The sequence below is a fragment of the Gasterosteus aculeatus genome, chromosome 20, assembly GCF_964276395.1.
Source record: "Gasterosteus aculeatus chromosome 20, fGasAcu3.hap1.1, whole genome shotgun sequence".
NCBI lineage: Eukaryota > Metazoa > Chordata > Actinopteri > Perciformes > Gasterosteidae > Gasterosteus > Gasterosteus aculeatus.
The window spans coordinates 19,230,425-19,244,973 of NC_135707.1; the positions used below are offsets into that span (position 1 = coordinate 19,230,425).

Below are 14,549 nucleotides of genomic sequence, written 5' to 3' on the forward strand. Positions count from 1 at the left end.
CATAGAGCCAATACTAAAAACATATTGACCTTTGACAAACACACAAACAGGCTCTCAGACCCCCCCCCCCCACACACACACACACACACAGACACGCACTATATTAATTCTCCACTAACTGTACATGGCTCTGTGCTGGTCATCCAAGCATGATAGTCATCGGTGTTTCCAACCGCTGAAATATTTTACAGTGTATCAGAGACTTCATTGAATTTCAGCCGTCTGATTGGAAAGGGTTGGTTTGGTTTGTGTCCCGCACCGTTGAGCTATTAGGGCTATTCATTAATGAGACATTGGCTCTTCCCTTAAAGAGAAGGAATCAAACAAACTGCAGCCACGCTAATTCCTGGGCACGTAAACACATTACAAGGCTTTTTCCACTTTAATTGGCAAAAAGAAAAACACCTTTAGATGGGGGAAAAACTAATTTTAAGAGTAAGGTAGGACAAATAAATACACACACAAGGACAGACAGACAGATAGAGGATATTGGAGTCAGATAATACAGCAACGTTTCACCACAAACGGCCTATATGAAATCTAATGAATTTGATGCAGAACGACCTATAATACCAGGATCATGTTCTACAATCATGTGACAATAATTGTTTCCCACAAACTGCAACCCACTGTAAAGGAATAGGCATTGAAGCAGACTCTGTAACTATAAGCATCAACATTCATAAATATAGAAATAAATGAGTTTGCCTGTTGTGGTAAAGAGAAATGCATTCTTTATTACGAATAGTAAATCATTTGGGCTGTAATTCCGCTAATTTTATTAAAATAATTCAGTTTTTACTCCTTAAATCTAAAATGAATACAGTGAAACCATATGTTCCTGCAGCAACACCTCCCGACAAAAATACACCCACCTACAGTACACGCATGCACGCACGCACGCACGCACACGCACACACACACACACACACACACACACACACGCAGCCCCTCCACTGCTTTCCTTCAGCTTCTTCCCTTCGTCGATTACTTCCAGCATAACAAGATCCGGGGGCGCTCAGGTTCCAAGAGCTGGTCCCCTCCTGTATATTTTTGTGATGGGATACTAATTCATTCTCAGAGGCTCCGCATAGCAGTAGCATGACACCGACTACATCTGGCATTGGACACTGAACTGGAAGCTGCGCCAACTAGCAGTAAAAGTTCCAGGCCAACATGCAGGGAGCGAGTCAGAGGGAGTGAGCGAATGGGCCGCGTTGTGCTGGGCCGCATGCCTCCCTCTGCCAACCACTTCCCCGTGCAGCATCATTCGCTCCCGGTGCCACAAAGGCCGACGTTGCCCACCAGGATCTGGGACCCGATATTGCTCTATTTGGCTGGGATGCATCAAGGGGCGGGAACCCTGGATGACACGCCTCTTCAACATTGCGTGGAAGTCTGGGACAGTGCCAAAAGAGTGATGTCCTTACCCCAAGTGAAGGAGTTCAAGTACCTTGGGGTCTTGTTCACGAGTGAGGGGAAGATGGAGTTTGGCCGGAGAATCGGAGCAGCGGGGGCGGTATTGCACTCGCTTTACCGCACCGTTGTGACGAAAAGAGTGCTGAGCCGGAAGGCAAAGCTCTCGATCTACCGGTCAATCTTCGTTCCTACCCTCACCTATGGTCATGAAGGATCGGTCATGACCAAAAGAACTAGGTCACGGGTACAAGCGGCCGAAATGGGTTTCCTCAGGAGTGTGTCTGGCGTCTCCCTTAGGGATAGGGTGAGAAGCTCAGCCATTCGTGAGGAGCTCGGAGTAGAGCCGCTGCTCCTTTGCGTCGAAAGGAGCCAGTTGAGGTGGTTTGGGCATCTGGTGAGGATGCCCCCTGGGCGCCTCCCTAGGGAGGTGTTCCAGTCACGGCCAGCTGGGAAGAGGCCCTTGGGAAGACCCAGGACTAGGTATAGAGATTATATATCTGCACTGACCTGGGAACTCCTTGGGATCCACAAGTCAGAGCTGGTAGATGTGGCCCGGGAAAGGGAAGTTTGGGGTCCCCTGCTGGAGTTGTTGCCCCCGCGACCCGACCCCGGATAAGCGGTTGAAAATGGATGGATAGATGGACTGAGATGAGTATTTAGTGTGAGATCATGAAAGGCTGTATGTGGTACGCTGGAAACCGACTGCATGTGTCTGTTGTGGTCCGCTCCTCAATGGAGGGCTCTCATCACAGAACCAGAGATTGGCCTGTGCTTGACTCTTCATATGTCGGACATAGCTCTCTGAAGAGAATGAGGCAGTGGGCAAAGAGAACACCGCCTGAGAAGCTTCCAAGTTATGTGCACCGCCGCACAGCTCATTAACCACCATTACAGAAACAATACTGACACTCTCGTTACATCACTTTGAGACCTCAATATATCATTTAGAAATGCGTTGTGGTTGTTTTGCTGCCTACATCCTTTGCTCAGTATATAACAGTACAGCTACAGCAAAAAGTAGGGGCCTCAGGCATTAAACTACCATCTTGTGTAGGTGAAAAGAAAAAAGAAAAGAAAAGCTGAATTGACCTAACCAAATGTGTCTTCAGGTGGCAAATTCTAAAGACATTTTTAAGAAACTTGGTTTAGAACTTTTGAAAATATTTCAAATTAATAAAAGATACCCAGAGTTTTGTTTCTTTTAGATAATAAATTAACTAAATGAACAAAGTGAAAAAAAACTCACCGGGTAAAATTGCTCCAGCCTCCCTGACAAGAACACTGGCCTCTTCTCCCTCGCCCTCTTTGTGTCCTCCGATTTCCCCATAGTAGAGGGCAATAATCAGCTCTAAAATGCGGATAAACATGGGCAGCTGCTGATCAGTGATGGACAACTTCAGGCTCTCCACCATGGTTTGGATCTGAAGAAACATGGACAAGATAAAATTGTAAGTGATTTTGGTGTTCGCATTATGTGCTTACATGATTGTAAACATATGCCTATTGTGAATAGGAATGCTTAATAAGAACAGGTGTCGACCCCCCTCTAAATAACAGGAGGATGCTGGGAGTTGCATGTGGAGGATGTACGTGACCTAAATGCAAGTAAAAGTACTGTATAAAGCAACAAGAAGCAAGAACATACAGTCAGGTTACAAGAGGTCAGGTCCATTTGGGTTTGATTTACACTGTAATACAGTCAAGACTCACTAATGCTGTTGCTTAACATGCCGTAACGGGAACAACTACTCTAGATGTCTGTGGTTATGATGACAGGACACAATGAAAACCTTACCAAAGCCAGCCTTAACAAGGCCACTTACGGTGCTCAATTTGTTTAACAGATTCCCTAAATAATGACAATAATAATCCTGTACTGCTGTGATGTTGCTGCTCTTCCTCTTCCCCTTTTACAAATTATTATTATTGTCTCTTTTGGAAGGTTATTCTTTTGTTTCAGTTTTAGTTTATTTAATTTAATTTAATTTAATAATTTAATATTTCTATCTTATTATATTGTATATAATGTGTATCTTTTTATTCTATTTTCTTCCCTGTACATGCTGCTGTGATACCAAAATGTCCCTCTTGAGAGATCAATAAAGTATCTCTCTATCTATCATAGGAGTGAAAAAATTATAGAGCGTCACAGTCAAAACATGAACCAAACATGAACAGAAGGCAATGTGACCATCTACTGTAAAAAAGACTTATCAACCTCATTATTTGAACCCAGGGTTTATGTGATTAAAACTGCATCAGGAAAGGCAGTTAGTTTGTCCATTAGCATAGTTTGCATAATTTACCAATTCTCAACCTCAGTGTAATCCAAAAACTGTTGCTTCATGACATGAGACCGTCCTCTAGATTGGCTCTTCTCAATCACATCAGCGTGGTTGACTAGTTCTTGAACATTGATTAACTCGGCCCAGATAGGAATAGCATTTTGTTCTTCTCTCAAACCAAACAGACTGAATCAATGTGCCACTTTTCAGAGAAGCAGAACAAAATGTACAGATATGCTGTTAAAATATTACCACTAGTCTACCCCAAATACTGATGGTACAACAGAAACAAATCATTATTTGTACTAAAATTAGCTGTATTAAGCAATGGGCTGAACTTAGTCAGTATCTTGCTATTGACCTACATACAATACTGTATGTGACATGTTTGGACAATAGCAAGAAGCCATCGAATTGAGCGTGTAAAACACTTCTTTCTGATCTTTGCCTGTGGAAGATGATACTGTCACTGCTGCTCACTTTGATGACGGATGGGATCTTGGAATTGATGTTGTCGTAGGTGAAATGGAGACGGGTTCTGAAGGAGCATTTGTAGAGCAGCGGGTCTTGGTAAAACTCGATTTTGCCACTGGCATTCCGCTTGTCCAAGCACACGGTGCAGTCAGCAAAGTTGATGACTTTCCTTAGGACCAGCTCTGGAGCTTCACAGAGGAAAAAAAAACATAAAAACAAGTGGCTGCATGAAACACAATGAACGGGTTGACATAGAACCAACATACATGCATGTGTGCAGAAGAGTCATGAGCCCACTTACAGAGAGCAGACCCTGACAGTAAATCCTCATTATCTGTGACATAGAGAGTCAGGGGAGACTCAGCAGGCCTCACAGAGCTGGTGTGTTAAGTGACTTTTGTACAACCAAGTGGTGTGTCATCAGATTCTCAATAGTCACGGACTCTCTCACCCCTGGCAGCGTGAGAAGAGCACTCATCATTCCCAGAAATATTTCATTCTGTCTGTGAACAGTGCCAGTAAGTACTGTTGTAACCACTACTTGCCTTACACGTTGGAATAGCCCCCTTGACAAGATATTCCAAAAGACAGAAAATGACTCCGTGATTTCTCTGTTGATATAGGCTGTTGCGACTCCCTGTGAAGCAGCAGCTCTATCTTCATCGTTTTGAGGTAGTTCAAGTTTGAAATAATTGTAATTTTATGTCAGTAACCCTAGGAACTCCAGAGTCTGAGCTACGCCACGGCTTCTAAACCATATGCAGCCTGTACCCAGAAGGGCCTTCAGTCAGTAAACGCATTTGAAAAGTTGATCGCTTGTATGGAACATTAACATTGGGTGGGATCCCAGGCTTGTGAGACATAAATCGCTCCGTTATCTCTGCATAGTTGCAACCAGATTTCAAAGGAAGTTTTAGGCCCTCTACGGAACACAACAATGTGACAAATCAAAGAGTTCTGTGTTAGATGTAAAAAGCTAAAAGTTATTTTCTAGTTCTAAGAACTAATAGGGACAGTTATTGGTAAAGGGAGAATAAACTATTGCAAACATAACACATTAACCTGGGAACCATCAAAAGCAAGGTCCCAGAAGGATTAAGCATCTTACTGTTCTGTTTACATGTGGCATGCTGAGGTTTAAAATCCATCTACTGTGGTTTAAACGTGTTAAGCCCACTCTGCATTGGACCTGCACATGCTCCCATCAGATGGAGGAGACAGACTACTGTGGCAGCAGACTGTGGGCATCTATGCTCAGAGCCATGACTGTTGAAACGTCAGTCTGACCTTAGTCTGAACTAACAAAACAAAACACTTACTGTAGTATATAGGTTCTTGTCTCAGTGGATTTACTAGTTAATCCCACAATCAGGGAATGTAAGCAGCCATTGCTCACCAGTGATGTCCATGAAGGCCCTCTCCCACATATCGTCCACGGTGTAGCACTCTGCCGAGGTGATGTTGACCGACAGCACAATGTCGTCTTCAACATACTTGAGGATCAGGTTGTTCACCACAATGTTCACGTTGTTTACCACGCGCCGGATCAGACTCTGCACGTAACCTGCCAATACATGAGCAAACGCATGAGGGAGATCTTAAAAAGCAGAACACATAAGAACACACAGAAGCTACATTAGTAGATGTCTACTAATATACAGAGACAGGGTAAAAAGTGTTAAATCCAAACCCACATTCCCCAAAAGTCTGGGCTCAATACAACTGACCCCAGTCATCCTCATTGGCTCGTAAATAAGACGCAGGCCTGACGTGTTATTCTTTCGCCTCAGCTTATTCCTGGGACATGTAAAGGGAAAAGAGGCTAAATATCCATAAGTAAACTTTGTACTTTGTACTCGTCGCCCTGGCTGAGCAGTGCTACAAATCCTGGGTGTATTTATGAATCTCTGAAGAGCTCTCAACTCAGATGCTGAAGTTCTTTTTAACTCCAAACTATGCACACGGTGCCTCAAAAGTATCCCACCCAAGCCTGTAGAAACCACCGGGTTCACTTTGGCGTACGAAAGATTCATTGGATTAGCATACACATGCCTTCCCACATAAAAAATACAGACGTTATACATATTTATACAGGACAAGAGTTATTGAGGGCACAGTGGAACGTCTTGGGTCTTGACAAGAGGAGAAAAAAAAACAAGTAGGTGAAAACACACTTTACTGCAGTTGTCTTTCATCACCTACTTTCAAACTTTGTGTGCATTACAGGATGTGAGTAGAATGAGACAAGCACTTTGAAAGTTTGCGGTGAAGAAGAACAAAGGCATAAGAAATCCATTTTGTATGTGGAAAGAAACAGAAATGTTGAAATAAGAGTATTTATTTTCGGGTGGGGGGGGGGGGGGGGGGGGGGGACGTTTGGTTCGGCGGCTTCGTGTGGCGAAGAGGCGGAGGGATGCAGCCCAATAGATTGGGTTTCACCAGGCCTGGGGGAGCAGACCTGCAGTGTTACTGGGACCTCCTAATGGCCGCAGTGACGCCCAGAAACAGAAGCTTTGCAGGAAAAACATACATGCTCAGGTCATTACTCAACCAAGCAAGCAGGAACTTAAAATATTACAGACGGGGGAGTTTTAACCATAAAATATGAAAATATACAGCCATAAATCCTCCCAACCACAGGACCAATAGCATTATTCATTCCTCTCATGTACTGTTAAACACAGTGGCTACAAGTTAAAACATATAAACCTTTAATGTCTTTCCCTTATTTTCCAAACCAAATGTTTGTCTTCCTGGATCTACATGCCTGGCCCGGGAAAAACAGAACCAATAATTGGTCAGAACTAAATGGTGCTGTTGATGAAAATATTTATATGAATTGGTCAAGTGTTCTGCCACTTGTACACAGGCCCGTCCATGCATTCGCATAATCCAATTGAAGAAAATCCTCAGGAGTTAGCTGCCTGACCAAACAGAGTGGCAGGAAGAGTGCATGACGTAATCTAAACTGGGCTCATAAACGCGATGTGTGTTCGTGACATTTGTACGTGGCCCTGTGTGCATGCGTGTGCTTGTCGGAGTCCCGGGGAGCGCCTGGCTGCTTTTCTTGCGTCCATAATGCGGCCGTGTGTGCGTCAGTGTGCGTCAGTGTGCGCCTTGCAGTTCTGGGGTCAGTGGGGAAAGCTGCAGTCGCACCTGCAGCCCGGCCGTAAAACCGGCACTTTGCCTCCTGCTATTTCCCTCTCTGGATCTAATTTGCCTGTGTCAGAGTGTCTCTCTCTCTCTCTTTGCACTCTCTTACACTTGCTGTACCTCCTCTTGCCCCGCACCGGACTCTGGGGGCCCCCTATCCGTCTCTCTGCAAGCCATCTCGGCCCTCTGAACTTCTGTAAACAATTGACACAGCCAGCACCTGTGCTGCGGCCCAAAAGGAGGTAGCCCACTTAAAACTGTTCAACCATAAAATGAATGGAAAAAACAGCTCCTTTATGTGATCTCAGAACAGGAAAAGTACTCTCTTCTGTACAATACAGGAAAGAAACACTATACTGTCCAGCCTCACCACTTTTCCTGTATATGGAAAGTATTAGCAGCTATCAGGCATTCCAGTTCTTAGCCATGGACAGCAACATTGACAAGTCCATCAGACAATAAATGGACTGTATGCTTGTACTCAAGTGTTATACTGGAATATACGGTTAACCATGTAGTCAAGAGGACATACACGGTGGCTACTGTGGGCACCTTTCATGTGTTGACTCAGTTATTTGTATCTTTATCAAATAAATGTTATATCTATAAAATCTATATCTAGATATATCTTATATATATATCTTTATCTATAAAATATAAAATGCCAGAAATGTAAACAAGGATCTCACCAATGCAAGAAAGAAGATGGAAGATGGAAACACAGCAAAGCTTATGTTATTACCAGGCTACCACCACCACTTGGTGATGTTAGCCATTCGATTAGCGCCAGGGCCTCTTAAGGCTTTACTACAGTAAAACTGTAGATTGACAGAACTCAGTCATGCATGGTACAGCAGGTCTCCAGAGCAGGAGAAAGCCCCAGCCTTTACCAGCATGGGATATTCCCTCTCCATAAGCAGCATTTCCCAGTAATACCAGAAAAGCTGCTGTATTTATTTATTTATTTAGAGTAAAGGCTCCGGTACCAGGACAGCAGTAGCACTGGACCGTGGATTTATCTCAGGAGTGTGTTTGCAATTCAGCCCATGCCCAATCTCGATCTCATCCAATCACACGTGTACTTACACAACACAGCCGTGCATGCAAGCAAAATTCTTGGACAAAAACATAGCTACAAAAGCGCAGTGAAATGGTTTCAATCTGTAGATTCAAGTCCGAATATGTTCGAATATATACTTGAATAGTTGTTTAAAACAACTATTCGAATGTGAAAATTAATATTCGAATGTGGGAAAAAAAAAAGACTGTCTGCTTTGCGGTTGGGCGCGTGCCTGACTACTGACTGATGGCTACAACAGCTTCATGCACTAGTTTGATTATATGCCGTTTCATGCCATGGAAAGGTTCCATGTTTACCACAGCACAGCTCGCTCGGAGTGTTCAATGTCGGTACGTAAAACTTCCATTGATGTTAATAATATTTGCATCAATCACTGAATGAATCCTGCCATATTTGTGACAAGAATCACAACCTTAAATTCCTTGCACAAAACTCTCGATCACTCAGCATTTGTTTATTGTTGTCGTTCATGTAAACCGCTATGCGCAGAGAGCACGACGGTGTAGGAGAGAGAGCGACAAAGAGATCTGCGGTCTTGCCCATTAGTTAATTTACATTACATTATATTACAGGTCATTTAGCTGACACTTTTATCCAAAGCGACTTACATTGCATTATTAACCCATGGCTTTTTACATTTTTGCCCAGGGACCAGGGACCGACATGGGGCAGCCAGGACTCAAACCACCAACCTTGTGGTTCCCAGCGCACCCGCTCTATTCAATTTAATTTTTCAATTTACTTGTTTGAAGGTAATATATTGTAAAATATGTTTAAACTTAAATAAATTACATAAACAAGTGGTCATTTTTCCTGTTATTGACATGCCTAATGTGCAACCACATATTCAAATATAGGTGTTTTTTAAGGTGAATATTCGAATGTCATTTTTGAGCAATTTTGACAGCCCTAGACTACATACTTTGTGACCAAGCTCAATTATTGTATTAATTCATAGGGAAAAATAGAATAACTTAAATAAATAGAAGTTATCACATGTGACAAGTAAGAATTTCTCCATAGAAACTGTCAGAATGCAGAGAGAAACGTCATACTAACTGCCCCTTTAGTAGAGCTTTGAAATCTTGATTAGAACTTTGATCCACCCTCCTCACAGGTAGCAGGCCGTGCCTCGAATCAAAGCGACACCTGCCATATTTGAATCTCTTTGATCGCATATAAAACAAAACACATTTGCAACAGAGTGGGATTGCGAGTATTGCGGTTCCCACAAACGGTGGCCGCTGGTCCTCCACAAGCAGCAGAAAACATAATCACTCACAGAGTCGCCCAAGGTGCAAGCACTTGGTCTTTGGTCTTTGTGTGGCTACCAATCCCATGGCATATGAATTAACATCACTATTTTGCACCACAGGGAGAGCGGGGAGGATAAATTCATTCAGCATGTGAGAGCTTAGGGCCAAACGACTGGATAATTGCTGGTGGCTGCTTTTTAGTGTCGGCCGTGTTTTGTTTGGGCTGTTTTGAACAGGAGAGAAGCGGATGATTGTCAATGTGGACTCTGACGAGGAGGTGAAGCTGGCCGGTTGGTTTGCTGTTCTCGCTGCTCACACTGTCCTACGAACCCGTCCGCACGCATCTGCCTCTGACCATCACTCCCTTCGCAGTGCAACTAGCACGCATGAGGCTCAACCAGACACAAGGATGCAACATCCGAAAACAGACGTCATAATCACCTGGTTAGGCCTTCAATCCTACTCAGACAAATGTTTAGTTTCATTTTGAGAAAAGTCCAACACAAACTTTTTATTATCCTATTTTTTAGCATTTTGTTTAATAATTCAGGCAGCTGAACAGTGTTAATGTAGCCAACCATAGGACCACATTAAAGGTAACTAATACAATTTTAGAATTGTCCTATGTATTTTACAATACTTATATTTTTCATTAGTAATAATGTTAGTAGTGTCCATGGGGTGACAGCCCCAGCTGAAGCTCCATTAAGGCCCTTAAGTGTAGCGCTTTGACCTTCAGAGCCAGGGTGGCACCAGGCTTTTGTTTAAGCGATAGGATGTGTTTAAGGCAGTAATGAAAATGCTACATCTGTATGCACACTGGATGACTATAACATGCCTAAAATGGACTAATCAATGAATGGCTACTAAATTGCCTGAGTTTGTTTGCCGTGTCCAAACCTTTGTAAAAACATCTTTTAAATACTAAAGACTCGGTTTGACAGGATTGTTTTGCATCGCGTTCTTAGTAAAACATCCTCTGTCTGAGTCATGGCTGGTTAGTTTTACCCCATCTACCTTTTAACCTCCACCTTTTTAATTAGAACGGCTGAGATTACAGCATTCATCTGCTTCCTCGCTGTTATTGAGGTGCCGCAACCTTTGACCTCAGAGTTGTCTCTACAGCCTGTAATGGGTTGAAACAAGGTCCATTGCTGGAGCAGTGTGGGGTATGTTCTGAATTTAACCCAGAAACACTAAGAAACCACACACACACCTACCTTGGGGGATCTATTGGAGGCAGGCCCAAAGGGAGCTGCTGGGGTGTGAGGCACCCTGCTTTAACAGCTGGGGAGAGATATTATCTCATAACATGAGGCCTGGAAATGGATCCTCCCCAGATACAAACAGCCAGGAGTGTAGGTTCTTACACTCGTGAGTGAGCCTCATGGTTGCGAGTTAGAATGTGTAGAAAGATAAAGTCCCCAATCTCGCTTTCTTTTTATTCCCTCTTAAAGCCGTATCTTTTCCTTACATTTAGTCTCCCCTTTGCCTCGTTCTCCCTCACAATGTTTCAATCTGATATGTTGGCATTATTATTTCTAAAAAAAACTCTTTCAAAAGCCAATAGGCAACCCCAATCAAACAATGCTGGTCTTTGTGAGGTAAAGCGGGCCAGGAATCCATGGCCCTGTAGGAGGCATGTGGTCAAGTGGCCTTGTTGATAAGAGCCATCGCGGTGTGATTAATTACAGACACCCGCCCCAGCTCTCACTGGTTAAAGGTGCAGCGCTACACAGCTCCTCACAAAATGAATATTACTGACAGCGGAAAAAATATTGCCTCCATTTGAATTGACAACAAGACAGTGGATTTGAACCCAAGTGTTTGGTCTCTTTAGCATTCTGAGAATCCAAAAGGAAAACAACAAACCGGGTTCTTATCTCAGTCCTCACTCTGTGGCCCCTTTCTCCCACACAGAGGCCGCGCCTGCTCTGGTGGTCATGGAGGCGGCGCAGCCTCGCTGGCCGGGGGGGCTATCACTCACCTGGGGGTAGGTCCGGGTCGCTCGGGGCAGCCTGCTGGGGACGGCGGGGCTTGGCCACGGCCTTGGAGCTGTCTGAGACACTACGACTGGTGGAGCTAGAGCCGCTCTCGTGATCATCCTGAGGATGAAACACACAAGACGTGAAGTAAGCACTGGTTAGCATAGTTACTTTCGATTAGAGACAAAGAATTCATTAATGTGTTGATGGCTATTTCAATTCTCCCCAGCCAAAACACCAGTTGAATACCGAAGTTTCTCCCCATTACCTCGTAGAGCTTAGAGTATCTTTCTTCCTGTGTCCTCGGGGAAAGAAGAGTAATCAGTGATCACACACCAATGTTTTTGAGCCTCCCTCCCATCCCCATTTAACAACCATCACCGTGGGCTCCACAAATAAACTCTGGTCTTTGGATGAGGGTAAAGGTCTCTCCTACACATCAGCACATGACATCTGCACTCACCGACCAGTGGCCTCTTAAGCCCAGGAATGTAAGTACAAGACCGGTGTGTGTGTTTTTGGGGGGCAAAGAAATGGACATCCCTTTCAGAGATGAGCCTGAAGATAAACAAAATCAGGGAAGATTTGGGGATGAGGAGGTTATTTATTGCTTCAGCTTGTAGAGAGCTTGAGACCTTGTGACTACAGACAACAGGGGAGAGCGGCCTTTCGCATTCAAATCAGAGCACAATGACTACAACAACTGCTATGTACAACTGGACAAATAACTCAGATTCATTGTCAACGCACACATAAGCCTGCAACAGAGGAAGGTTGGAGGAGAAGAAACCAAATACATGTACAATTATTTTTTTGAACAGCCTGGAGAGTGGAGTGAGTTAACCCCCAGCAGGCATTGATTGGGGTCACCACAGCACTGTAACCTTCCCACAGACGGCCCGGATGCTTAGCTAGTCACACAATACGGGCAAAGACAGGAGGCGATCACATGTGTTTGCCATTCAAAAGGAGGATCAGAGTGTCTCAGGAGTCACCTCTTATCCAATGTAAACATAGAAGGTGTCAAAAAAACAAATATATTTGGCTACTTGGTGCACACACACTTCATCCACGCAGACGAAAACCCACACCGACACCTTGTTGGGAGTCACATGCTGCGCATACTGTATACACGTACTCCAACGCAGTTAACACACATTCCCTGGTTCTGACACGGTTTAATGAACCATTTCTCTTTGTGTGGTAATGAAGATTAGGTTTTAAACATACTTTGCATAATTTGAGCTGTGGACACACTTGGGTGAAAGAGAGGCGAGTACCCCCCCAGTGCAGCAACGTAAACACAATTGCCAAAAGAGAGGAGAGGGGCTCTGGCACAGATATTTACACTTGCCTGCAGTAAGGGCCTCTGTGGTCGGGCTGCACTATGCAGCCAGTTTTCTCCCCATCACTGAGCGGTGGGAATTGGTAAACACAACGGGAAGAAAAATAAATACTTCATCAACGTTGCAAAGAGTTGAGATTGGGAGAAAATGCTGCTCATTATTCACACTCCACTTGGTAACTTGTCCCCAGTTCTAATGCTGCATTTGGAATATTTACAGATACAACTATAACAAAATATTGATCTTTTTAATGAGCTCAGTTCATGACGAGAAGTGCTCACATTTTGAGGTTTGGCAATAAAAAAATTGTAATACTTTAGACGAGCTAAGTCTATAATAAGACATGCTCACATGTTGAGGCATTTAGTTTACGTCACACCGGAGCACATCAGAATAAGAAACTCTGTCCCTCCCCTGCAGACTCTCGCATCTATACCTAAAGGAATGCCGGGCCCTGCAGGCCATAAGTACATTGAGTTCAACGGCTCAAACCGCCACTAAAGAACAAGACTGCCAAATTTGGAAGTAGCGCAATTAAGCGCTCAATGTCACCGTGGCCAGTGAACCATTCTCCAGAGGGGGAAAAATGCCTTTTCAGAGGGAAGCCCTGGGACAAACGAAGCCTGCCTCAGCTGCCGCCGGGAAAGCCGATCCCTCCAATGCCACGGCAGGGCACAGGAGGGGGGGAGAGGGGAATAGAGAAGAAGGGAAAGACAGAAGGACGGGGAAAGGGGGGTTGCTAGCCCTGCAGGCACGGCGACTCAGCTGTTGACCAAAGATGACGGTAGCACGAAAAAAATGGAAAAGGGGACAAGAGGCAAAAAGATCAGTTGGAAAAATCACAGCACACATCAAAGCGAGAGACAGTTGAGAACGAAAGTGAAACTTTGAGACAATGAGACCAGAATAAAAAGGGGGGAAAGGAGAGGGTCATGGCAGTGTCAGTCACAGGAAAGGGGGACCCCCTACTCAGAGGGTAAGTGGGCACCCATCGATTGTTAGGGCACAGGAAGGCCAGGCCTGACCTCTGCCCCCCTTGCAGACGTCTAGCTCGGTCGAGGCCTGGGAGGCAGTGAGTTGAACCTGTCTACAGGCTTGTCCCTCATCGGAGCTGCTTGACACATTAGCCCAACCCCGCCACCACCTCCAGCTATTCAAAACAGCACCTCTGCAGACACTGTCACAGCCGTCCTAGTACAAACAAACGAGCCAGAACGCTGAGACCCCAAAAACCGCTCAAGCCTCAAAATTGGCCTTGTGACTAAGAAAATATATTAATTTTTTATTTTTATTTAAAAATCTTTTGGGAACATTTCAGGTGCCGGCAGGCAAACAGTTTAACAATGTGATGACACCTGTTAGAACGTGATAACTTAAATGTTCCAACTTGTATTCTAAATACATTTGTTTTCCAGGCTGTTTAAACCGTTATATTATATATATATATATATATATATATATATATATATATATATATTAGTATCACATACACATTTGAATATTTTTAGCCTACAAGACATATACATTACTTGTTGCTATTTGTTGCCACG

The 14,549-nt window shown here is 44.1% G+C and overlaps 1 protein-coding gene across 2 annotated transcripts in view; it reads right to left on the reverse strand.

Moving 5' to 3' along the window:
- The window catches only part of vps13b (vacuolar protein sorting 13 homolog B), a 284,391-nt gene that overhangs the window by 253,962 nt on the left and 15,880 nt on the right, over positions 1-14,549 (reverse strand). For both annotated transcript variants that reach the window (XM_078095599.1, XM_078095600.1), the window contains exons 4-7: positions 11,656-11,773; positions 5,575-5,742; positions 4,185-4,366; positions 2,666-2,840 (exon numbers count right to left, since the gene is read on the reverse strand). In XM_078095599.1, coding sequence (XP_077951725.1) covers positions 2,666-2,840; positions 4,185-4,366; positions 5,575-5,742; positions 11,656-11,773 — 643 coding nt within the window. The remainder of the gene's footprint in view (positions 1-2,665; positions 2,841-4,184; positions 4,367-5,574; positions 5,743-11,655; positions 11,774-14,549) is intronic.